The sequence below is a fragment of the Drosophila elegans genome, unplaced genomic scaffold (genome assembly GCF_018152505.1).
Source record: "Drosophila elegans isolate 14027-0461.03 unplaced genomic scaffold, ASM1815250v1 contig_208, whole genome shotgun sequence".
NCBI classification, from domain to species: domain Eukaryota; kingdom Metazoa; phylum Arthropoda; class Insecta; order Diptera; family Drosophilidae; genus Drosophila; species Drosophila elegans.
The window spans coordinates 3,944,923-3,967,294 of record NW_024545578.1 but is presented as its reverse complement, the minus strand read 5'-3'; the positions used below and the strand labels follow the sequence as shown (position 1 = coordinate 3,967,294).

The window sequence follows — 22,372 nt, the reverse complement described above, 5'->3', positions numbered from 1 at the left end:
CTGTATTTACCTAATACGAAATTACAAGTTTTCTACAGACCTTTAGAAGCACCAGGATTCATGATTCCCAAAAAGGGTAATCATAAAAAATACCTGATTGTCTCCAGATGGTTGGCACACATTACATTACCATATGTCAGATATCCTGAGGGATCATAAAACATTCAGGAACCTCGACTTTTTCAGGTAGAAATATCTTTAAGCAAGTACCTGTACCAGAACTCTTATTCGGTATAAATAGGCGAAACAACCCGAAGGAGATCAGTCAACTTTTTCGCTTCATAGAAGACAGTTAGTGTAATAACCATGCATCATCATCAGAACATTGGAGACGCTGCCGCCTTGAATGGAATGCTCCCACCTTACGAAGCCATGGCCATGTACGAGCAGCCAAAGCCTCGGTTCATCTTCAAGATGCCCCGTGTGGTGCCCGATCAGAGGTCAAAGTTCGAGAACGATGAGCTTTTCCGACGCCTAAGCCGCGAAAGCGAGGTGCGATACACGGGCTACAGGGAACGGGCAGCGGAGGAGCGCAAGATGCGATTCATTACGGATTGCCGCAAGGGCTATGCGGAGATCTCAATGGTGGCTTCCGGCACCAACCTGCAGCTCTACTTCAACGCCAACCACAATCCGTACGCCCAGGAGCAGGAGTGCGACTTCGACAGAGAGCGCGGCAAGGTGCATCTGCGCTCCAGCTTTATCATGAACGGAGTTTGTGTCCGCTTTCGGGGCTATGTGGATTTGGATCGACTTGACGGCGTGGCCAGTCTGGAATTCGACGAGCAACGAGCCCAGCAGGAGGATGCCCAGCTGCAGGAGCAGATCCAAAGCTACAACCAACGCATGGCTGAATCCAAGAGAATTTATCACACCCCCCAGACTCCACCGGAGGATCACCATCGCAGGGGCGGACCTGGTCTGCCCGGAGGCCCAATGGGCTGGTAGTAATATGGCCATTTTTATAAGTCTGTAGATTTAATTAAGGACCTTTGTAAATTTGATAATAAATAGCTTGAATCAATGCCTCGTATTATCATTTTGAAATTATATTTAAAGTTTAAACTTAAAATCAAGGTAAACATCTTATTGACTTCTATATCGACTGCAAAACAGAGCGACGTTCGAAATGTTTTAAGAAATAAAAACGAAATTCTCAATATATTGGCATTCAAATTCGGAAACTCTAGAATCAGGGTAACCCTGTTTAATATTGTAAATTTTTTAGAAAATCTCAACTAGTCCCAAATAAGTGCATTGCATTTTTTAAACAAAACCACAACCAAAAAACGCAAAAAATGATTCGTATTTTACTTAAGGTCCAATTTTTACCCAGAAGTCTATTAAAAATTTAAATTATTATTAATAGAAAATTAAAAGCACAAACTTTGAGATTCGGTTTTAGTAAGTCAACTTATAAGACAACATTAATGAACCCTTATTCATTGGGAACTCTCTAAAAGTAACTTACGAAAGCAACTCATGTTCACCTAATGATTGTTTATCTGGGGCTCCTTAAGGGTTGCTGGCCGGGGTCTTTGGCCTTCATTGCGCCAGTTTCGGAACAACCACCACCCAGACGGACCAAACCCTCCAAGGAGGACGATGCCGAGGAGTGGGTCCAGCTGCCGTTCCGCCGTATACTCTCCGGGGTGGGCCGACTGTCCTCTCTTAACTGAACTCTCGATTTGAACAGAGCACCGGACATGTGAGCATATATTGATTTTCCGCCCGTTTGTGTTGGGATGCTGCCGAAATAAACTTTGCAACTGGTCTGATTCTGAATCTGAATCAGTCTCTTTCCGAACGCGAAACTCAAAAGCGGAAAGACGCCGAGTGAAAATGAAATAAACAGAAGGGAACGCCGTTGCGGACTAAGTATTCATAAAATTATACATACCGCAGCGCGATTTGCAAACATTCGGATTGTGTGCTGTGCTTCAATTTGTTGGTGGTCGCCGTACTTTTCCGCACCGTCCGAATCGGCACGAAAAGCTGAGAGATTGGTCTAAAATTAGCGACCGGTGTGTTTTGGTAGGGTGTCGTATAGGGGGTCCCAGTGAACTCCGGCCCCTCCGAACCCCCAGCGGCCCACTTGGAATATATACACGAGTTGTGAGCCCCAAAAAGTGTTTAGCCATAAAACGGCCAAGATGCCTCCTGCATCCAATACGATCGTGCTGAAAAGCCTATCCGTGCTCCTGGGCCTGTTCTTCATCTTTGTTGGCACCCTGAAGTTGACGCCGCACATCAGCAAGGATCTCTACAAGGACCTGGTATGTGAAAAATCAATACTGACGGAGTTTTCGCTTGGTTGTTTTCTTTGCGGTCATGTGGGTGGCAGACCATCGATTTTTACCACTCCTTCGAGGTGCAGTTTTGAGTCTATTTGTTCTTTATTTGGAAAGCTTATGTAAATTGGTGGAGAACATTTTAAGAATAGTCCGATAATAGAACGCCTTTCAAAAATATGACTGACTAATGGGCATTGAACTCGACCCCATCAATGCCAATCGCTGACATTCAGACGACGCGAGACGCTATGATCTTCAAAGATATTTCAGGAAAAATATGTGCTTTATTATTGAAATAGTCAAAAAAAAACCTAAGTCCAATGTGGGAAAATCGGATAATGTTTGTCCAAAAACGTGGAATTTTAAAATAAATGGTTCAGTAAAAAATATACGTTTTATTTATCCAAATAGATGATGATTCATTTAAAGAGCTAAACAATAATGACCAAATTTAATTTTTTTTAAATTTTTGTTTATAAATAAATAAGCAATCAATCCAAAAAAAAACCAAAATTTACAATTTTAACAAGAAAATAGAAAGCTTTGAAAATTTGGCAAACTAATTAATAATCACGTTCTTTGTAAATTGCTTTGAATGCCTCCAAACAAATAAGAATCATGCGTATATTTGTATATCTTGAAAAAGCTGAAGATTTATAAAACAGCTGTTGCTGAGAATTTGTTGTTTACCTTTTGTAAAAACAACGCCCAAAGATTTCGTTTTCATTACCATAAAAATATTTCACATACCAATGTTAACAATTTTGCACACCAAAACCACCATGACGTATTTTTCTCAATCAATTCAGGGTATACGAATTAGTTTTATATATGTAAAACAAGAGGGTGGGTCGACAGTCTTATGTGAAAAATAATTTAAACTGAAAATAAAACCAAACAGCGTAATTCACAGGACACACCTTATTCAAATATCGTATATTTCCGATTCGGTTGATGTTTTTAAATTGGCATTGCATTCGTTACGCGCCATTTTACTTTCAGTCCTCGAGTTTTTTTCTAATTTCTTTTTTTTTTGCCCAAGCTATGGCATTTGAATTTCGAAATATTCGTTTTGTTTGCTGTTCCCAGTGGTGTAATTACCTTCGAATTACCACAAACACTTGGGGCCAACGATGCCAACAAAAACACAGACAAAAAGAAAAGCTTGCCGCCTCCATTTAAAAATAAACGGGCTGCACCGCCAGGCGGAGCAAATTCCTCTGGGGGATGGGGATGAGTTTCTGGGCATGATTAATTATAACCCCGATTTCCTCTCGATTGCAGCGCACAGAGTACGTGAAGTATGCCAAAGTATTCCCGTTGACGGCCCTCTTTGGAGTGAAGGTACCTTCGAAATGGTACCGGCGCACAGTTGGCATCCTGGAGATCGTCTGCGGCCTGGCCATGGCTCTGATTCCTTATCGTAAGTTGGGGAGATGACTCCTAGACATATAAAGATAAGCTAAACTACATTCCATGCCCACCCACAGATAAAGTCAAGAATGCGGCCAATGTGACGCTGCTGGTGCTGATGCTGCTGGGCATCTACCAGCACTGGATGGTAAGTGATCCCTTCGAGCGCTCCGGACCGGCGCTGGTGTTCACCTTCATGCTGGGTGGTCGCCTGGTGGTCTGGTACCAGACCGCCCGCCTCCAGGACGAGGCCTCGACGGCCGCCCAGCCACCGGCGAACGGCGTCAAGCAGGATTAGGCGACTGCTCCTGCTCGCGCTCCCATTGCATCACATAGTCATACTCATAGTCATTCACTGAACCAGCTTTGTTTTAGCACCTTAAGTTGGGTTCCTCCAAGGCAATTGGCGCGCCCTGTCTTTGTGTCACAAATTCATTCACACAACAACATCATTCTAGCAAATCGAAATTCATGTTTTACTTTGGTGCCAAATTAATTATCGTATACAAAACTATAAAAGAGATATTAACTAAAACTGTAGAGCCACGGCATAAAGACACGACCAGAACAACCAAAAATTGTATTCAAATCCTCTTCGTAACGGGCACTTAGTCGAACACATCTAAATTACGACTTTTAGAAACAATTTTAATAAATTTGAACAACTCATACATATTTAAAATTAATTATCCAACATGTCAGTCAATCTGAATTTCGTATTACTTTCGTTTTGCAACGCGCGATTAGCGGAGAGATTATTAAGGGTATACTGTGGTGCTGTAAGCTATAACTGAGCCTAGGAATCGATTCCTAAATACATATATCTGGTGTGTGTGCCCTACTCGGATCCAGTGCTCAGGAGCTTTAGGGCCTTCTGCAGGTTCTCGATGGCGGTCTTCACGTCATCATAGTTGAGGGCACTTCCTGCGTACTTGCAATACTTCTGGGCGGTAATCATTTGGTCAGGAGTGATGTGCACTCCGGCCACGGGCACAATGGGCTGGTAAATGGTGGCCGCCGTGGCCGGATGGGGCTGACCTGTGGGCACATAGGGCTCAAAGCCACCGGGCTTTTCCTCATCCACCGGCGGACTGGGCAATTTGTTCGGATTGTTTAGCACCTCCTCGACGGTGGGGGGAACCACGCTGGAAGTCGTCGGCGAAGATGGAGCAGGCGGCTGGGGATCAGGGGCAGGATCAACTGCTCCCGCTGCATCCTCGGGCGATGTGTTCGTAGCCGAGGCGTTGGCATTCTCCCCCTCGAGTTCCGCCTCATCATCGTCATCTGGCAAGGGACCGGGAATCGGTGTTTCTCCGTTTTTCAGGCAATTGTGTATGTAGGCCGCCTTCCACTTGGCGTACTTCCTGTTGTGCAGCGCCTCCTCGCTCAGCTCCCCGAAGGTCTGCAGTATGTCGTAGAGCACTCCGCTGGAGTAGAAGGCCTTGACGACGTTTCTGCGGAGGAGTCATTAACTTGTGAATCACGAAAATCGATTCAGAGGTTGTCCCTGTCGCTACCCACTTGCCAAAGTTCTCCTCGCGATCCTGTTTATCGGCGTACAGGAATAGTTTCAAGGCGTAGTTTTCAATGTGAGCTTGGGCAGCCACCTCGTTGGTCAAGGCCTCGTTGTCCGCATGCTGCTTCTTCATCTGCTCCAGCCAATCCATTAAGCCTATGCGGTTGAAAGGGAAAACCAAACCAAAACAAAACAGGGATGAGTCATAGTTGCGGAATATGCGTATTGGATTTTCACTTACCGAGGAGCAATTTGGTTTCCTCACCCGTTTGGGTGGACGCCTTGAGACCCACCTGGAGGGCACTAGATCCGGAAACAAAGAATTAACTTTAAATACACACCGGGACAGGGTAAAAACAATTTGTAGGTACTTACTAGAGTCTCGCCCAGTAGGCAATGACAACATCCCTTGTGTCATGCTCTTGGGCCAGTTTCAGGAAGTGCTGAATGGACTTCAAGGAGGGGGGACAAGGTGGAAACTCCATCGTAGCCGGAGGAAATCTGAATCTTCCTCTTTGTCTTGGTTTAGTTTGTGTGGATCTAGAAAATTGTGCCGAAATTAGTGGAATTACGTAGAGTGACCAGCTTTTGCAGTTATATTGCTTATCGATAGCCGATAGATCGACTAGTTTTATTATCGATATGAGTTCGTGAAACTAGTCAGCGTTGCCAGGTGTTGAGCTGGTACATAAGCTAGATTGTGGATAAAAAGGCTATCAAATAAAAATGCTGAAAAACAAGCTATTTCCAACTGGAAGAATTCATACAAGAAACTATATCTTTATAAATGGACTAATACTATAATGCCGAAATTATGCAATCATTTAAAACAAATATAAATGTTGGCTATCAACTTCGTTTGAAAGTGCTAATCTATTATAAATTGAAAATTCTGTTATTTGTTTTTTTGAGTTTCCATTTTCAAAAAGGCTAGATCTAGCCTTAAAAAGGCTAAACTGGCAACACTGAGTGGAACCAGCAAATACAAAACTAAAGTTAGTACCTGTGTCTACAGGTGTTGGTGTTGGACTCTCAGTTGTTAATCGGCGGCCAAGACGTTTGGAGTTGTTGGGTAAATATACTGGGAACCGGTTGTGGCGCGGCTGTTATCAGTGCGGCTAATTGCACTTTGCACTTTGACCTGCATCCTAATCCTAGGCACTTTTCTCCAGGTTCATCTATAAAACACCGGCAACATGGTTCTTTCCAAGCCTTTGTACTCGCTCTTCGGCAGTTATCTGGAGCAGCTCTTCAACCATCCGGTTCGCACCAAGTCCATTACGGCGTAAGTACACTGACCGCCTTATCTGGCCATTCCGTAACCCCCACTTGTTGCTCCTGGTTCCGATTTTAGATGCGTTTTGGCCACTTCGGCGAATGTGACCTCCCAGCGTTTGGCGGGGGCCAAGAAACTCAACCAGCACAGTGTCTTCGCCTACGGACTCTTTGGCCTCATCTTCGGAGGAAGTGTGCCCCATTATTTCTACACAACGGTGGAGCGGCTCTTTAGCCATGACTTGCGCTTCAGGAGGTTCTTCCTATTCCTGTCCGAACGACTTGCCTATGCTCCGATCTACCAGGCACTCTCCCTGTTCTTTCTTTCCCTGTTCGAGGTAAGAATCACATAAATCTCTAGAGATTACGTTTGGTAGTCTTATTGATAAGAAAGCTATAGCAACCTTAAAGCATTTGCCTGTGAATGATTTCTCACCTTTAATCTCTTCCAGGGCAACTCCCCCCAAACGGCGTTGAATAATGTGGAGAAGCTCTACTGGCCCCTGCTCAAGGCCAACTGGCAGTATCTTTCCGTTTTTGTGTACCTCAACTTCGCCTACGTGCCACCGATGTTCCGGTCCATTAGCATGGCCATCATATCCTTCATCTGGGTGGTTTACATCGCCAAGAGGCGTCGTCGCTTCCAGGAGAAGCAGACCGCCGAGAAGGCCGCCAAATAAGCATTCCATCCCAGAGACGAAGACTTTAAACTTTGTGCATGTTGTCTTGGCTTAATATTCCAATTACTGTTTAGATTACGGCTGCTTGAAGTTCATTATCTGCCTTGCGTTCCGGCGGATTGCTAAAAGTCCATAAGTGTACGGGAGCGTAAGATAAGCTAAAACTAACTGGAGTGTCGCCTTATCAAACGACTGTTGTTAAACCTTAAATTTTGTAAACTTTTCGTACTAATAATAAACGTATAAATAATGAATGAGCCGGAAAATTGTATATGCTAAGTATTAGTAACACAACGACATTTTTTTAATTTTAAAGATTTTACAAGTTAGACATGTTTATTCAGTGAGTCTTATTCCTATTACCACAATTTTATATTATTAATACCGAATTGATGATTTCACATATGTATATAAAATTGCCTATGATAAAAACTTTATTAAAATTTATTTTAATCAAGTCGAAGTTAATTTGGCTATGAACACTCTTATCCCCTTTCCTAAACTAATTAAAATATAAGTGAAAACAACACGAAAATATACATAACGGCCAGGAAAGCTTTGTAAGTACTTAACGAATCGATTAATTTCAAATTTGCTTAAGTGTGTCCGTCACACTTAAAATTATTTAAAATCGAATAATTAAATGGAAGAGCACCTAACCTAAGATTGATAATATATCATTCTAAAATCTGGACCACCTGGAAGAGCATGGCTGTGGCGACCATCGTAATTGCTCTGGCTTTTTGTTTGGTAAAACGAAAAATGCATCCATTCTAAATAAAAATTATTCACTTACTCTACCACTCTAATTTTAGTGCTTGGCGGTTAAAGCTAACCAAAACTATGCCGCCTTAAGAGAACACAATCGGTTGAGGAGGCTGCATGGCAGTCCGCCGCTTCAATTGGATGCGGCTCTTTCCAGGGGAGCTCAACAATATGCGCAGGTTTGTTCTCGCTTTTTATGAATATAAATAAATATTTAATACTATTTAACAAAATTGCTTGAAAAGGTGCTGGTCCGTAGAGGATCGTTAACGCATTCAAACGGACCATATGGAGAAAACTTATGCCGACATCTTGATCCTGTAAAATGTGTACAATTTTGGTATGATGAAATTCCCATGTACAACTTTAATCATCCAGTTTTCAGCGTGCCTACTGGACATTTTACTGCCTTAGTTTGGAAGAATTCAAAAAGACTGGGTTTTGGCTATGCCAGAGACCATAGAGGAGTGTACTACGTGGTAGCTAGATACACTCCCACCGGAAATGTGAACGGGCGATTCGCAGAAAATGTCCTCAGGCCGATCGGAAGATATAGGAGGGGCTGAGTCTGCGACTAACTTTTAAAGCAAAAAGAAAGCTAGTTTTCCGAAAACTTCTAGAATGGGTTGATCTCTAATGACCTATAAGAAAGGTATAATTGTATTTACACCTAAAAAACATGTATTTTAAATGAAAAAAAATATATCAATTCAAACAGGTGAGATAAGTTTTAACTTCGTTTTTTAACTTTCGTTAATGATTAATGCAGTGCTGCTTAGTCTAAAAACCAGTCAAATAAAAACAGTAAAAGTTAAAAAAAGGTTTCAGGTTAAATGCCAATCGATGGAAAATCTTTTTACGAGTTCACCGATTCCATTCCAGATTTGGGCCACGTTACCCAAGTATTTCGGCGAAAACAAAGCGCCGAATTTCGGAGTTCTCGTGCTCGTTGAAAAGGCCATTCAAACCCAATTTCTTGGCTTCTGACACCAGGCGAACAGAAATCCCTGAAGGTGGCTGCTGAGTTCTAAGACTTTATTTCACGGAGCCCTCCCATTGGTTGACCAATGAAAACCAAGCTTACAGATTTCTTAAATTAACCGTTAATTTCCTTCCAGTGTACAGAGACGTAGTCAGCGAAAGAAGGGGTTTGGGGGGACAAACTCCCCCTAATAGCGATTTTAGGCTCCCTGAGAACACTTTTGACTACGCCCCTGCTAAACGCAGGCAACTGAAAATAGAACACCTTCTAACGTTTTTGTTCGCCTGGTGTTTCAAAACGAAGAAAATGTATTTGAGCGTCGCAATCGACCGACCAAATCCAATTTTTCCTATGCAAACTGGGCAGTTCCTGATTTTGAAGTACCAGGCGAACAGAAAGCTCAGCAAGCGACCAGAATCTTAAGCGAGTGTTTTGCGATCAGCTGTTATTTTACAGGATGGCTGCCACAAAGTCCGCTCCCATTGGTTGACCAATAGGAGAAAGCTCATTATTGGAAGACAACCGTTAGCTTGCAACATAGCGCAAACTAGAGATGAGCAAATAGCTTGATTCTTTTTTCGTGTCACGATTTTGTCACGTCAGGCACGAAAGTGCTTTAAGTTGTATGGAGCTTGCCAAAAAAAATACGCATAAATTTTAAAAACGAACAAACTGAAATTTGGAATTGAACTTTTCGAGAGGCAACAAATAATTTATTTATATTAAAACGCGGCTTAGAACTAGCAAATAATCGAGCAAAGGCTTACGAACGAGTATTATTTGCTTAATATCGGAGCTACAATATAATTTCGCTAGTAAATTCATGGGCAGATGACTAACTTAAGGCTACGGAATGCAGGTGTAAAACAAGTTAAATGCGCATAACAACTATCTTAGGGGCTAGGTGTCTGATTATCTGACTAGTTGGGCTAGGATGACTAGGATGAGAGTGATTGATCGAGGAGGACGACTCGCCTCAGGACTCGCCGCACATCTTGCGCAGCGACGCGGTTAACACTCAGAAGGCGGCCATCGAGGGACTCCGGCTGTTGCGCAGGGGCGTGAGTAGAGGCGTGGCCGGACTGCTGGCGCGGCTGAAACAACTGGAGCAGCAACTGGAGGCCTCCTCCGGCTCTCCCTCGCCGGCGGCCTTGTGGTGGTACGGAATCGGTCGCTTGCGGGCACTGTAAATACAAAATTCAATTAGTAAATGATTTGTATCCTGAATGAAAAGCAATGCAAAATCAAATAAATAACTCACCAAACTGAAAATCGTAAGGAACACAAAATTTTTGGCTAAAAATCAAACAAACAAAATCCTATAAAACCCCATAATCGGTCAGGTGACAAAGTTTATTTGCGGCTTCGCTATATTACGAGAAATTAAGATGACACACAAATGGAAAGCTACAAAAATATATAAAAGAGTTTGGTGGTGCATAGTTGAATAGTCAAATTATAAGTAGTTCCTGAGCCAGCTGAAAAAAATAAAATCATTAAGAAGAAATCAGGCGTTACGTGTTGTGTATAAATAAAATATCAAATCAATGCAACTCAAGCGGATAATGGATAATGGCAATCAACTAGCGTCTTGCACTGCGCGGCGGCGATCGACGGCTACGGAATTAAGGAAATAAAATATAAAACAAAGGAATTAATAAATTTTAAGAATTAATCAAATAAGGCTGATAAAAACCAGGAATCCCTCCTAGCTACCTCGTTATGCGACGTCTGTCTAGAAAGCTTGGCGAGCCGCGACGCCTCGGGATGGAGGGGGACCGAGATCCGGACTGTGAGGATCCGGAACCACTGCCGGAGGAGGAGCTGCCCGAGCTGCTGTGCGATGAGCAGCTGGAGCGGGAAGAGTGCGACCCGGAGCGGGACCTGGAACTGCGCGATCCGCTTCGACTGCTGGATGAGCTATACCGCCTGGAAAGGGAGATGGAATACAGCTACAGTATATAGATATATATATATTACAAGATTTGTATAATCCAATGACATATAAGCTTCTAGGATATTAGAAATAAATGCCTAATGTTCCCTTATAACAGACTAGTTAAATCACCTAATTGGCCATATGTGTTCCTTAATTAACTTTTGTAGAACATTTGTTATTACATTATTGAAAAACATTATTGTGGAGCTCCAAGTATTTGTAACCATCTGTGTGGTTACATTCGTATTCGTTTTAAATAAGTTTGAAAGAGAATTCTTTTGCATTCCGGATTATCATGGAACCATTTAGTTTAATGGGAAATGCTTGATTTCAACTAAAAGGTTAAAAGGTGTTTATTAGCTTACAAAGAAAAATAATAATTCATTGTCAGTAGACATATATATGTTTAATTGGAGTTTGCTTCAAAAACCAATAAATTGTTGATTATGACACTACTAGAATTGTATTTGAATAAAAAAGAATATGCAAAATATGTGTGTAAGTTTCTATGTCTTATAGGCAGTGTTGTATCGAGCTTCTTGGTTTAAATATTGTTCATTGGTACAATCAGGGTACTATATCTCAAATAAATCTTTCCCTTAACCATTATTTTAAGTTTTACTTAGTTGTACCACTTCTCAAATAAATCTTTCCCTGAACCATTATCTTAGATTTTACTCAGTTATACTTACGATCTTGAGCGGCTGCTGGAGTGATGTCGATGGTGGCTCCCGCTGGTGCGCCGTTTGCTCCGACTCCGGCTCCTCCGCTCGCGACTCCGGCTCCGGCGCGCCGCACTCTCCGCCGCCGCTGCTGCCGCCACGGTGGCCGTGGATACCTTGGAGACGATGGCGTCCACCAGCGAGCTGTCCGCGAGCGCTGCGACTAGGGGCTGTGGATCGTGAATTTTGAAGGGTTTTATAACGATTTTCGGTTTCTGTTGGTGCTGATGATGATGATGATGGTAGCTAATACTATTGGCGGCCACGGCTGCGGCCGCTGCTGCCGCATTGAAGCTAATGGGACCGCCGCCGACACCACCACCACCACCCCGGATATGCGGCGGATGCCCCAGTAGAGCCGCACCCTGCCCACCGGCCACGCCCACACCTGCTCCGGCCAGCGACAGGAGTCCCGGATGCCGGGCTGCATGCCCGAACAAAGCCGAGTTGTAGACCAGACCGCGGGCCAAATGGTGTGCCTGCTGCTGCTGCAGAGTGTGCTGGTGGTTCTTGCAGATGTTGTAGTGGGTGGCGGTCAGCAGGGGACCGTGGTTGAGGCGGTTGGGGGTGCGGTTGTAGGTGCCCGGCGTGCCCGCCAAAAAGGGCAGCATGCCGGGGTTATTGTTGCTGCCGCTGCCGCTGCTAGAGTTGCTACTGTTGGGATTCGAATGGGGGATTCCGACACCGCCACCACCACCACCACATGCATGGGGGTTGTTAGTACTATTATGTCTACTGTTTGGGTTATTGTTCAGCGTGCGGTTGTGGAATACGCGCTTCCCGGGAGGATGCTGCTGCAGATGTGCTGGCTGGTGATGCGACTGATGCAGCTGGTGCTGTGGAGGCGGCCTGCTGTGATGCAGGTGCATCTTGTGACCCACTGTCGGACTCTTGGCCTCGCCATTTGCCGCCACGTGGGGCGTCTTGCAAATGGGCGGTGTGCTGGCGTCCCTTTTCTTGAGCGGCGCCGGCGGTTCCTCCACAGACATGGCCAGCTCCTGCTCCCGTTCCCTTTCACGTTCCCGCTCCTTGGGCTGCTCCAGCGGAAGTATAACCGCCAGGGGCGGCGGGGGCGTGGTCGTTGTCAGTGGGTTAATCAAAGCGGTCACATTGTTAGCAACAAGGAATTCGCTTAGCGAGTTACGTTTAGTAGCGGTCGGTAGTAGGTCGCCGCTGCCACTTACTTCGCCGCTGCCCTCCTTGGCCGGGTCCTTCTCCATGATCCTGATCTTTTGCTTGGCCTTGGCCGCTATGCCCGACTTGAGCTGCTCCAGCATGCGCAGCTCCTGCTGCTCCTCGTGCTGCCGCCGGCTCTGTTGGAATTCCTCCAAAGCGGTACCATCCACTCCTGTTTCGGCATCGTCGCTGCCATCGTCGCTTTGGGCTCGTAGGCGAACTACTGGAGCGGGTTTCGGTTCCCTAGCCTTCGAAGGCCGCTTCTTGTCCTGAATGATGTCCTGGTAGCGCTCCGGATGCCTTTCCGCGGGGGAGTAGCGCAGCTCCGAGGAACTCGAACGGGAGCGACGCCTCGCTGGCTTGGGACTCGCTTCTGTCGCCTTGCTTTTGGGCTTGGAAACGGAGCGCTCCCGTTTTACACTCCTGCGGCGCTCCTTCTTGGCTGGACTGGCCTCCTGCTTAACCTCCTTTGCCGGCTCTGGTGTCCTACTGCTCCTCCTCTTCTGTTTCCTAGGCGTGGGTTTGGGCGATGGCGTCCGCGAGGCAGACGACTGGCTACTGCAGGAGCTGTCTGAATCCGAGCTAGAGCTGGAGGCAGCCCGCTGGCGCTTGGTCTGCTCCAGGGCCACCATCACCGACTTGGTGCCCAGGATATCGTTGACAGTGTCCTCGGCCGCTTTGAAGGGATTGAAGGCTGGTGTGGGCACCACCGTCTTCTTGGGCGGCACCTCTGGGGAATGGGCTGGCGATCGGGTGCGTGACCGGGAGTTGCGACTTGGCTTAGTGTCATCCGTTCGCTTTCTTTCCCTCGCAATGGAGGGGGAACGCTTGCGGTTGTCTTCCTTCTTTCTGGGACTACGCTCTTTCGGCGAGTTTGTGGGCCGGGATTCCTTGGCAGGACGTTCCCTGGAGCGTTGCCTCTCCTTGGAGCGGTGCTTCTCCTTGGAACGTAGTCGCTCCTTGGAGCGTTGCCTCTCCTTGGACCGTGGTCTGTCCTTTGATCTTTGTCTCTCCTTGGAACGTTGCCGCTCCTTTGATCGTTGCCTATCATTTGATCGCTGCCTTTCCTTTGATCGCTGCTTTTCCTTTGAACGATCTTTGGATCTGTCCCGTCTTTTGTCCACTGCCTGTTTCTTATCGTTGGACTGTTTTCTATTCTTGGACTTGGATCGCTGTCTTTCCCTGGATCGTTGTCTTTCCTTGGATCGTAGTCTTTCCTTGGATCGTTGCCTTTCCTTCGAACGCTCTCTTTCCTTAGATTGTTGTCTTTCTTTGGACTTGGGCCGTTGTCTTTCCTTGGATCGCTGCCTTTCCTTGGACTTGGACCTCTGTCTTTCCTTAGATCGGTGCCTTTCCTTGGAGCGCTGTCTTTCCTTCGATCGCTGTCTTTCCTTAGATCGTTGCCTTTCCTTGGATCTCTGTCTTTCCTTGGATCGCTGCCTTTCCCTGGATGGCTGTCTTTCCTTCGACCGCTGCCTTTCCCTCGACCTCTGCCTCTCCTTAGACCGCTGCCTTTCCGGCTCTTTGCGTGGCGGAGTGACCGCCGAGCGTTCCCTTTCCCGCGCCTTGTTATGCCGACTGTCTATGGAGGCTTCATGTGGCCTGGATTTCGTGTCCTTACGACGTTCACGGGAACGACTGCGCGTAGCATTGTCCTGCAGCGAAGCCTTCTCATTGGCCTTGTTGGATTTCCCTCCACGGGACTTGTCCGATTTGTTCTCCTTGCGCGATGGAGAGCTGAAAACAATTGATATTTACATTTTTCGTACTTTAATATATAGAAAATCGAAACTTACTTTGAGCGCTCCGAATCTGTGGAGCTGGCACGGACGCGTGACTTCTTTTTCAGCTTCTTGTCGCGCTTTTTCTGCATAATAAAAGAGTAGAAGGTGTAAGTGGACTGACTAAAATGTTAGGCGCTCTTGCTAAGAGTCTAACTGTTAGCAGTAATGTCAAAAACAATTCATTCTTTTTATGGCATGATAGACATATGAAGTTCGAGTTTGGTGCTTTAAATTTTGCAGAGTTTGACTTTCGCAAGCATTCTCTCTAGAGGACTGGAAACAGCATTGCTTTCGCTTTGGCTTTTTTTCTGTATTTGTACAAGAGTTTTGGATTGGCTATCACTTCGCACTAGGTATCATATGGTTGTTATTGATTAGTAGCTTAAGGAAAACAGTCAAATGAAAGTACTTACAAAACTACAAGAGAGCCATTGAAAGCTATCCTATATCAATGAAGCGCCAAGGGTTTTTATAAACAAAATATAAATTTCTTTTTGTTTCTTGAGTTTACTTAAATTACTTGGATTGAGTTTTGTTGCAAAAACGATCTACGTGTAACTGAAAAGCGTTGGGAATAATTTGAAAAAATGTAGGAAATTAAGACAAATGGAGGGGTTAGCCACAGTTCTTAGAATTATACTTTAAAGGAAATACTGTGTGGATAGCCCCTTTAAAACAATGACTTTCTTCTAAGCAACTATAGGAATGAAAGAATAGGTAAAGTATTCAGAGAGAAATCATAAAGGTTATACTAGAATGCGTTTGAAGCCTTTTTACCTTTTACAATATTTGTGGGTGATTTTTGGTAATTTTTTTGTTTACTAATTAAGTTGTATGCTTTAGTATTTATAAGGTAGAGAACGTTTTATAATGCAGGATTATAGTTCAGTACTTGGTTATTTTGTCAATCGTTATTTTGAATGTTTTATTTGGTGGAAAAAGAAGTAAATAAGCAAGAGAAGAAATGGCGTATGTTTAATATTTGGTGAACAATTGAAACAACGAAACGAAAAGTCAAACGAGTTATCATCATATACAGGTAATAATATCATTAATATATATAGAGAGAGAGGAGGCAGTAGTACTTCCATTCGGATTTTATTGGTCAGACGTAATAATTAGTTGGGTTGTTAGTCAAAGGATGAGTCGTACAATAGAGGTATAAAGATATATGCATATGTTACAAAATATTTGCGGTTGGGTGTGTTGGAGAAAGAGCTTCAGAACTGGACTACTATTAGTTTAGTTTGGAGAGGTTTGGTTCACATCAATCTCATAGTTGGTCTTGAGTGTTCGGCCATCCCCGCTCTTTTGGCTTTCTCTCCTCGCACCTTTCTCCGCGGATAATCGATAGCATAAGTGCTAGAGGTCTGGGGCCCTAGCCCTTGCATACCTTGTCCTTCTTGGCTTTTTTTCGGGCACTCTTCGACTCGCGCCGATCCTCCTCGCTGCTATCGTCCTCATCCTCGGTGTCCTTGTCGTCATCACTCTCGCTGTGCTTGCGCTTTCGCGACTTTTTCTTCTTTGACTTACTGCAAGTAGAAGGTTAGACAGCATTTAGAATTAGTGCATCCACAATCACGCGCTTATTTGTCAGCCATTCAAATATGTTTTGAGGTGCTTGCTACGACACACAGATTAGATTGGACAAGGCAACACTTTTGGCAGCCCTAGAGCTCCAAAATACTGGTTAGCAGCAATGTATAAATAGGTTTACTTGTGGTTCAGTGCTTTACCTTCATCGAAAACTGCGCAAATTGCTTTGTCTTAACAATATAGAAGGTAATCATAACAATAGAAAGAAAGATGAGAAAGTAATTCGCTTTTAATTTTTGCAACACACAGAGAGACCTCTTAACTTTATCGTTTTTTGTTTATTGTATTTTATTTTGTTTTAATTTCTAGTAGATCTTTATTTGTGTTTTGTTTTGTATTTTGTAATTTGTATTTTTAGTTGGCAATGCAGTTTCTATGGTTTTATAGATTGTAGAATCGAATTATTACTTACCGCCGGGCAGAGTTTTTTTTTTTTTTGGGGAAATGAGAATGGGCGAATTGTGGGGGAAATATTTGTGATCAGTTATGGTTAGTATAGTTTGGTTGGGGTTTCGAGTGGGTGAGTGTGGAGTGTGTTGGCTAGTGGACAACCCATACGTACTTAGATCCCTGATCACTCTACTCACTCTCGCTGCACACGGATTCAAATAAAAGATTGTCTTGGCAAGTGTTAGGTTATCGAAAGTATATATATTGCAGAAAGGCATTTGAAACATTTCACTTGATTGGATTGGTATTGGTTCTTATGTTTTTGGTTTTTATTTTTGCTTTGTAGGTTAGTGTTAGCTCGGTTAAAACTAAGTGTGTGAGTCATTTGTACGTGGCTTTTCGCTTCTTTTTACTTTCTTTCTCATATGAGTCCCTTTTGTGGTTTCAAATGCAATGTAAAAGAAGGAGTAGAGACGAAAAACAAAATGTATTAAGCAGTTGATTGATAGTTACATAGTATCATTGATTTTTTTTCACGCTCTAAGCGTACGTGTTTACATTTTACTATGTACGATATAAAGAACAAAACCAAAAAAATCATGACTGTAGAGTCCAAACAAAGAGCAAAGGAAACAAACACAGAGCTACGGTTGTCGAAGGATTGTAGATTTGCTTTCCGGCCAGCACTCTTACCTCTCTTTCTTGTGCTTCTTTGACTTTTTCTTCTTGTCCTTCTTGCGCTCAGGACTAGCCGAACTGGAAAATATAATGATTGATGTTAATGTAATGGCTAAAACAATTATTAAATGTAACATTATAAACTTTATTTTAAAAATCTAAAACAATGATTGTTTGTATAGTTTCTATAGTGCAGAGTGGTTTTACAGGTCAATGCAAAAATATCGTCAATAAATTTTATTTCAGTTATTTTTTTTATTTTTAACCCAATAAAATCATTATTTGCAGTCCCTGATATTTAGTGAAGTACCCACCTTTCCCTGGCACGCTTCTTGCGCTTCTTCTTGTCCGACTTTGAGACATGTTCGCGCTCATCATTGCTGGTGGCAGCCGCATCTCCTCCATCGCGATCCCGCTCCCGCTCGCGGGATGGAGTCCGCACTAGGGCATACCGCTTGCCGGTCTCCTTGTCCTTGCCTGCTGCTGCGGCAGCGGCCGCCGCGGCCAGGCTTTCGCGCTGGGCGTCCAGTTCCTTTTGGAGAGCCACGCTTTTGGCCAGATCCTCCTTCGCCTTGCGATCGCTGTCGAAGCTGCTGCCCTCCACAAAGTACTCGGATATGTTGAAGGCCTCGCGCAGCTTGGCGTTCTTCTGCTGCTGTGCTTCGGCTATTTGATGGGTGTCGCGAGCACTACAAGTGGAAAATTAATGGAATTTATTAATATTAGGTAATTCCAGAAAGTATTTCAATCTGTTAGAAATGTTTAGTTAGACTTTACTTTGCCTCATTAAGACAAATTCAATCAGTCCCTCAATCAGTCAATATGTGACTACAACATAACATACATACATGATCTCGAATTCTGCCTTAAGTCAAGTATGTTCAAATGTTTTTTTGTTTTAAAATTAGGTCAAGTGAATTTAAATCAAAAGCCTTAATAAAAATAAACAAATAAATGAATTCTATTCTTATTTACAAACGTTTGGTTTGCAACCTTTTAAAAGTCAATAAGGGACTGAAATATATTGAAAACAAAAAGAATTCGGGCGTATGTAAATTTGCAGGTTAAATGTCTTGGCAAATAAATTGAGTGCAAGTAAGATTAAGAATATAAAAGCCAGCTTTAATAGCTTTTACAATTGTATAATATATACAAATATTACACGAACTGCTATTTAATTTTCAAGGTAGGGTCCAGTGAGCTTCGGCTTTATGTAAATATACTGAATCAAAATAAAGTAATGCCTAATATATGTGCTTAAATAAATAAACTGGGTTTTAGTTATCCAAGTGGCTACCTTGTGGCCACCGCACTGCCGCTGCCCAGCAGCAGTGTCTCCAGCAGGCTGCTCGAGGAGTACTTGAGCAGCTCGAGCAGCACGCTGCCATCGATGTTGATTTTCGCATGTGACGCAGGCAGCGGCAGCTCCTTCTTGTGGATGGAGTGCTCAGCTGTTCGGTGATGACTGGATTCAAGTGCCGGCACCGGCACCGGCTCCGGTTCCGTCTCTTTCTGCTGGCAGGCGCAGGCGCACTCCGGGAGTGACCTCTTGGCGACTGCTGGTCGCCTGGTCTTGTTGGCGCCGCTTGCCAACGCCGGCCGCAAGGGCTTGAACTTCCTGGCCACCGCCGCATAGTTCCACGTGTGGGCGGTCAAACGGAAGCTCTCGTACTTGGTCAGGTACTCCCGGTTGTCGTGTTGGAAATAAGGTGCCTTCTTGCACTTCCTGGCACCGTTGACGGTGGCACTTGGAGCGGAGGAGGGGCTCGGACTTGGGGGATTGCTACCGGGCGTGTTGGATGTGCTCTTTTCGGTGGCGCTGGTGGTGGTGGTTAAGGAGGTGATTGCGTGACCTGCGCGTTTGCGTCGCTTTCGGCGTTTCTTAGTTTTCACCACCTGCACCGTGGTGGCTGCCATCGTTGTTGTTGTGGTTGTGGAGGCAGTGGCCACCGAGGCAGCCGCTGTGGTTCCCACTGCCGCCGTTGCCGTGGTTGTGGATGATGTGGTGTTACTGTAGATCTCCGAGGAGAGCATGTTGGGTTGCCCTTTTGTCTTAGTCTTTAAGAATATTCACTTTAATATTTGTTATATATTACACGATTGGAAAGCTTATATTGCCTTTATAAAAATGTTTACCTATTTTTCTTAACTTGTTTTTAAGAAAATATATAAATTTTGCAAACGTTTGCTTTTCAAAAGTTAAATCCATGAATGCGGAAGACGGTTGGATTACGGATTTTTGAGTTTTTAAATTAATTTCTGATTATTATTTTCACATTCTCGCGTTTTCAGATCATTAAAAAAAATATATTTTTTACATTATAGATCCTGGAATATTTGTTATTTGTTACACGATATTATATTACCTTTATAAAAAGTTTTAAGCATTTATTTCTTTAAACTTCAAGAATTTATATTATTTTTGCAAAACGTTTGCTTTCAAAAGTTTATTGTTTATACCACCTCAATCCATGAAAGCGGAAGACGATGTATTCCAAATAATGTTAATATAAGTAAATTAACTCCTTCATGGATTTAATTAATTTAATTTAATTACTTGTCGATTATTAGTTTATATTCACGGGTTTTCAGTTTTTGTTTTGTATGCTTTTTAATACAACATATTTGTTTCAAATTTATAAATCCATGTAATCGGAGGACAGTGGATTATAAAAAAAGCAATGCTTTATATTTTTTCACTTTATCGCGACGCATATATAATTTTTTTTAACGATATAATTAAGTGTAAATAAATTTAGAAGTCCATGTTATTTGGAAGACAGTGGATTTCAAATATATTTATGCTTTATATAAAATACAAAAATATTTCGTTTGCTACAATTTCATCGGTTTTGAATGGAAGACGATGGATTAGCATATAATTGTTTAAACTTTGGGCTACATTATGCAAAGCCCGAGATGTATTTTATAAATTTATGTATCCTTATACTTTTGGAAGACGTTGGATAATATTTTTAGAAGACATTGGATGTTTGATTTACTCCGGTTGCGCACTTTGCTGCTCCACTTCGCGACTTAGACTAATTAATTACTGACTAGGTTTGGAAGACTTATTTAGTGATTTGTTGCATTCGATCGGCTTAGGTATCAAGTGTTGCCTTCTGCTGTCCTGACACCATTTCAATTTCCATGGGGCTCCACTTTGTTAGCATTTGCAACAACCACTAGAATAGTAGACACAATGTTTAATCCGCGGCTCGGCAGCGGGTTGCAATGCTGATTTAGGGGTGGCCCAAGGGCTGCTGCCTGTCAGCAACGCTGGCACCACCACCACCACTGGCACCACCACCGCCACTCCTCCGCCTCCTGCAGCACACTTGAAGGGCTGCCTGGGTGCCGAGCACTCCCTCCAGGTCATTGGGAATACGATTCTTATTTTGGATTTCCCTTTTGATTAGTAGGCTTATGGCTGCATTTCCTGCTTAACTTCTGACGGGGCGGTTATTGATTTTTCAAAAGATTTTTCAGCCCGATAAAGGGGCACTTTTTTCCGGGTCCCCGGCGGCGGCTTCTTGGCGCCAACTCCATCGCCTGGGTTTCTCTGTCTTAGTCGGTCTATTTAGAAGTCTTTAATTGCTTCTAATTTGTATGTAAATGTATATATATATATATATATATATATCTAGTTGCTACGCGGCGTTTCCTGAGCGTTTTGGCCAACTTGCTGTGGCTTTGGAAGACTTGAAGTGACTGAAAGTCGAGCGCATCCCGGAAAATCTTTGCAGCAGCATTTTCTCTACCACTTCTCGATTGTGATTGGCCCCCTGGATTCCAGGGTGGGTGGCAAACTGGGAGCTGCGGCGGCGCATGTGTGGCCTACAGCTGTCGTGTGAGCTGGCCGAGATTTCACCAGACCACCGACGTTTTGTTTAACCGTTTATTGATTTGTCCACGTTGGGGGCACGTTTTATTTAAAATTACATAAGCTTTTGTACTTACGCTACGCGTCCGAATTCATCCTTGGCCAGATCTGTTTTGCCCTGTCCCATCAACTTCTGGCGAAACGAGTCCACATGGGTCTTGATTTCCTCTGGTGTGCGTCTGCGAAAATCGAATTTATATTGATCAGATATATGTAAGAGATTTACAGTGATTAATTCTACCTTTAAGACTATCTTAATTGTTTTTTATAAGTCTTAAACCGGACTTTGCCACTATTTAGAGTTTAAAACTAGGTAGGAAGTGCTTGAATTTTTTGTCCGCCTGCCCGGACATGCGGATGTCTTTCACTCAAAATAATCTGTACAACTAAAATGCACTTTTTTCACCACCAGCTAGGAGTCCGGGCCACCGGAAGAGTGCTCACATGTGACGCACCGAGGGGGTGTGGGTCGTTTGTCCGCTTAGGGGTGGCTCTCGCCACCGGGCTGGTGGTTGAACCATTGTACATTTCGGCGCGTGTGCGTCCGCTCTCTGGCAGGAAAGAGCGTTTGGCTACCAGGCGCCAATGTAAACATAAACAGAACAGGAAGCAACAGACCCAAACCGGCATTATGTAATTGCGGATTGTCCATTTAACATGACATGCATGCAATACCGAATAGATCCCCCAGCTCACCCTTCCTTCTCAAGAATCTCCTCGTACTCCAGACACTTGACTTCGATCTTTCGCTTGCGGTCGTGGTCCAGAATCTCCTTGTTGGGCGGCCTGTTCAGCTGGGCGTCCAGCTTCTTGGTGTCGTCCTCGGCACGATAGTCCTTGTCCTTCTTCCCGGGCCGCACACATGCCCAATTGCGCTGCACGTGTCCATTGGTGCCGGAGCCACGGGGCGTGGTCAGTCCAATGCCGTTGTACATGCTGCTGATGCCGATGTTCTGCGGAGCCCCTCCTCTAAAGCATCAACGTATGTTCCCGGCGACCACTGGGTGCTCCACCAGCGCTGCAATATTGCACAGGGAAAATCGAATTCAGTTGCAGTATGTGCAAAAGAAAGTTGCAATCAGTTTAGTTTATTTGCTCACCTGAGTTTTCCTTTTTGCACGCTTGAAACTAAGCGCTGGGGTTCTATCTTCTAGCTTTATTTAGTTATTACACACTTTTTATGTCAAAATATGCCAAATTCCTGCAAAAGAATGCCGCCACCAGTGTGGCTGCTGGAAATTCAAATAAATATACCACCCGGCTCTTACAAATATACTTT

The 22,372-nt window shown here is 43.9% G+C and overlaps 6 protein-coding genes across 14 annotated transcripts; 4 read left to right on the top strand and 2 right to left on the bottom strand.

Moving 5' to 3' along the window:
* The first annotated feature begins 49 nt into the window (after positions 1-49).
* LOC108145777 (protein brother) lies at positions 50-1,024 on the top strand. The gene has a single exon (XM_017271347.2). The coding sequence runs from the start codon at positions 307-309 to the stop codon at positions 946-948; it is 642 nt and encodes a 213-aa protein (XP_017126836.1). The 5' UTR covers positions 50-306; the 3' UTR covers positions 949-1,024.
* Positions 1,025-1,715: 691 nt separating this feature from the next.
* Positions 1,716-4,393, top strand: LOC108146279 (transmembrane protein 35A). Its single transcript, XM_017272219.2, has 3 exons — positions 1,716-2,276; positions 3,579-3,717; positions 3,785-4,393. The coding sequence occupies exons 1-3, from the start codon at positions 2,154-2,156 to the stop codon at positions 4,003-4,005; spliced, it is 483 nt and encodes a 160-aa protein (XP_017127708.1). The 5' UTR covers positions 1,716-2,153; the 3' UTR covers positions 4,006-4,393.
* LOC108146276 (vacuolar protein sorting-associated protein VTA1 homolog) lies at positions 4,160-5,812 on the bottom strand. Its single transcript, XM_017272215.2, has 4 exons — positions 5,599-5,812; positions 5,465-5,526; positions 5,229-5,379; positions 4,160-5,161 (listed from the first exon to the last, which is right to left on the bottom strand). Exons 1-4 carry the CDS (start codon positions 5,706-5,708, stop codon positions 4,546-4,548), a joined length of 939 nt encoding a protein of 312 aa, XP_017127704.1. The 5' UTR covers positions 5,709-5,812; the 3' UTR covers positions 4,160-4,545.
* Positions 5,813-6,177: 365 nt separating this feature from the next.
* On the top strand, positions 6,178-7,432 carry LOC108146277 (peroxisomal membrane protein PMP22). Of its 3 annotated transcripts, none has more exons than XM_017272216.2 (4): positions 6,178-6,295; positions 6,396-6,508; positions 6,578-6,836; positions 6,951-7,432. In XM_017272216.2, the coding sequence occupies exons 2-4, from the start codon at positions 6,420-6,422 to the stop codon at positions 7,176-7,178; spliced, it is 576 nt and encodes a 191-aa protein (XP_017127705.1). In that variant the 5' UTR covers positions 6,178-6,295; positions 6,396-6,419; the 3' UTR covers positions 7,179-7,432. The 3 variants fall into 3 exon arrangements, with proteins under 3 accessions (XP_017127705.1, XP_041564034.1, XP_041564033.1); XM_041708100.1 differs by having other exon boundaries at positions 6,197-6,295; positions 6,382-6,508; XM_041708099.1 differs by lacking the exon at positions 6,178-6,295 and adding an exon at positions 6,317-6,335.
* A 121-nt stretch (positions 7,433-7,553) lies between these two features.
* LOC108146278 (Golgi-associated plant pathogenesis-related protein 1-like) lies at positions 7,554-8,786 on the top strand. The gene is made up of 3 exons (XM_017272217.2): positions 7,554-7,928; positions 7,994-8,122; positions 8,189-8,786. Exons 1-3 carry the CDS (start codon positions 7,887-7,889, stop codon positions 8,507-8,509), a joined length of 492 nt encoding a protein of 163 aa, XP_017127706.1. The 5' UTR covers positions 7,554-7,886; the 3' UTR covers positions 8,510-8,786.
* Positions 8,787-9,616: 830 nt separating this feature from the next.
* Positions 9,617-22,317, bottom strand: LOC108146163 (serine/arginine repetitive matrix protein 2). Of its 7 annotated transcripts, none has more exons than XM_017272059.2 (11): positions 22,194-22,317; positions 21,790-22,111; positions 21,171-21,272; positions 18,508-19,221; positions 17,525-17,899; positions 17,226-17,288; positions 15,940-16,078; positions 14,559-14,629; positions 11,557-14,499; positions 10,642-10,854; positions 9,617-10,109 (listed from the first exon to the last, which is right to left on the bottom strand). In XM_017272059.2, the coding sequence occupies exons 2-11, from the start codon at positions 22,026-22,028 to the stop codon at positions 9,944-9,946; spliced, it is 5,025 nt and encodes a 1,674-aa protein (XP_017127548.2). In that variant the 5' UTR covers positions 22,029-22,111; positions 22,194-22,317; the 3' UTR covers positions 9,617-9,943. The 7 variants fall into 7 exon arrangements, with proteins under 7 accessions (XP_017127548.2, XP_017127544.1, XP_017127539.2 ...); XM_017272055.2 differs by lacking the exon at positions 18,508-19,221 and having other exon boundaries at positions 11,557-11,756; positions 12,771-14,499; XM_017272057.2 differs by lacking the exons at positions 9,617-10,109; positions 18,508-19,221 and adding an exon at positions 10,265-10,542 and having other exon boundaries at positions 11,557-11,756; positions 12,771-14,499.
* Between the last annotated feature and the right edge of the window lie 55 nt (positions 22,318-22,372).

What these genes read in the sequence shown, in the direction of transcription:
- LOC108146276 (XM_017272215.2), bottom strand. Translation starts at nt 5,708, where the DNA reads ATGGAGTTTCCACCTTGTCCCCCCTCCTTGAAGTCCATTCAGCACTTC. An exon ending in GCCTACTGGGCGAGACTCTA is followed by an intron (nt 5,527 to 5,598) that starts GTAAGTACCTAC and finishes TTCCGGATCTAG; the next exon opens with TGCCCTCCAGGTGGGTCTCA. An exon ending in CGCGAGGAGAACTTTGGCAA is followed by an intron (nt 5,162 to 5,228) that starts GTGGGTAGCGAC and finishes ACTCCTCCGCAG; the next exon opens with AAACGTCGTCAAGGCCTTCT.
- LOC108146278 (XM_017272217.2), top strand. Translation starts at nt 7,887, where the DNA reads ATGGCTGTGGCGACCATCGTAATTGCTCTGGCTTTTTGTTTG. An exon ending in TTGCTCTGGCTTTTTGTTTG is followed by an intron (nt 7,929 to 7,993) that starts GTAAAACGAAAA and finishes CTCTAATTTTAG; the next exon opens with TGCTTGGCGGTTAAAGCTAA. An exon ending in GAGCTCAACAATATGCGCAG is followed by an intron (nt 8,123 to 8,188) that starts GTTTGTTCTCGC and finishes TTGCTTGAAAAG; the next exon opens with GTGCTGGTCCGTAGAGGATC.
- LOC108146279 (XM_017272219.2), top strand. Translation starts at nt 2,154, where the DNA reads ATGCCTCCTGCATCCAATACGATCGTGCTGAAAAGCCTATCCGTGCTC. An exon ending in AGGATCTCTACAAGGACCTG is followed by an intron (nt 2,277 to 3,578) that starts GTATGTGAAAAA and finishes TCTCGATTGCAG; the next exon opens with CGCACAGAGTACGTGAAGTA. An exon ending in CATGGCTCTGATTCCTTATC is followed by an intron (nt 3,718 to 3,784) that starts GTAAGTTGGGGA and finishes GCCCACCCACAG; the next exon opens with ATAAAGTCAAGAATGCGGCC.
- LOC108146163 (XM_017272059.2), bottom strand. Translation starts at nt 22,028, where the DNA reads ATGTACAACGGCATTGGACTGACCACGCCCCGTGGCTCCGGCACCAAT. An exon ending in AAGAAGCGTGCCAGGGAAAG is followed by an intron (nt 17,289 to 17,524) that starts GTGGGTACTTCA and finishes TATATTTTCCAG; the next exon opens with TTCGGCTAGTCCTGAGCGCA. An exon ending in ACAGATTCGGAGCGCTCAAA is followed by an intron (nt 14,500 to 14,558) that starts GTAAGTTTCGAT and finishes AATTGTTTTCAG; the next exon opens with CTCTCCATCGCGCAAGGAGA.
- LOC108146277 (XM_017272216.2), top strand. Translation starts at nt 6,420, where the DNA reads ATGGTTCTTTCCAAGCCTTTGTACTCGCTCTTCGGCAGTTATCTGGAG. An exon ending in CGCACCAAGTCCATTACGGC is followed by an intron (nt 6,509 to 6,577) that starts GTAAGTACACTG and finishes TTCCGATTTTAG; the next exon opens with ATGCGTTTTGGCCACTTCGG. An exon ending in TCTTTCTTTCCCTGTTCGAG is followed by an intron (nt 6,837 to 6,950) that starts GTAAGAATCACA and finishes AATCTCTTCCAG; the next exon opens with GGCAACTCCCCCCAAACGGC.
- LOC108145777 (XM_017271347.2), top strand. Translation starts at nt 307, where the DNA reads ATGCATCATCATCAGAACATTGGAGACGCTGCCGCCTTGAATGGAATG.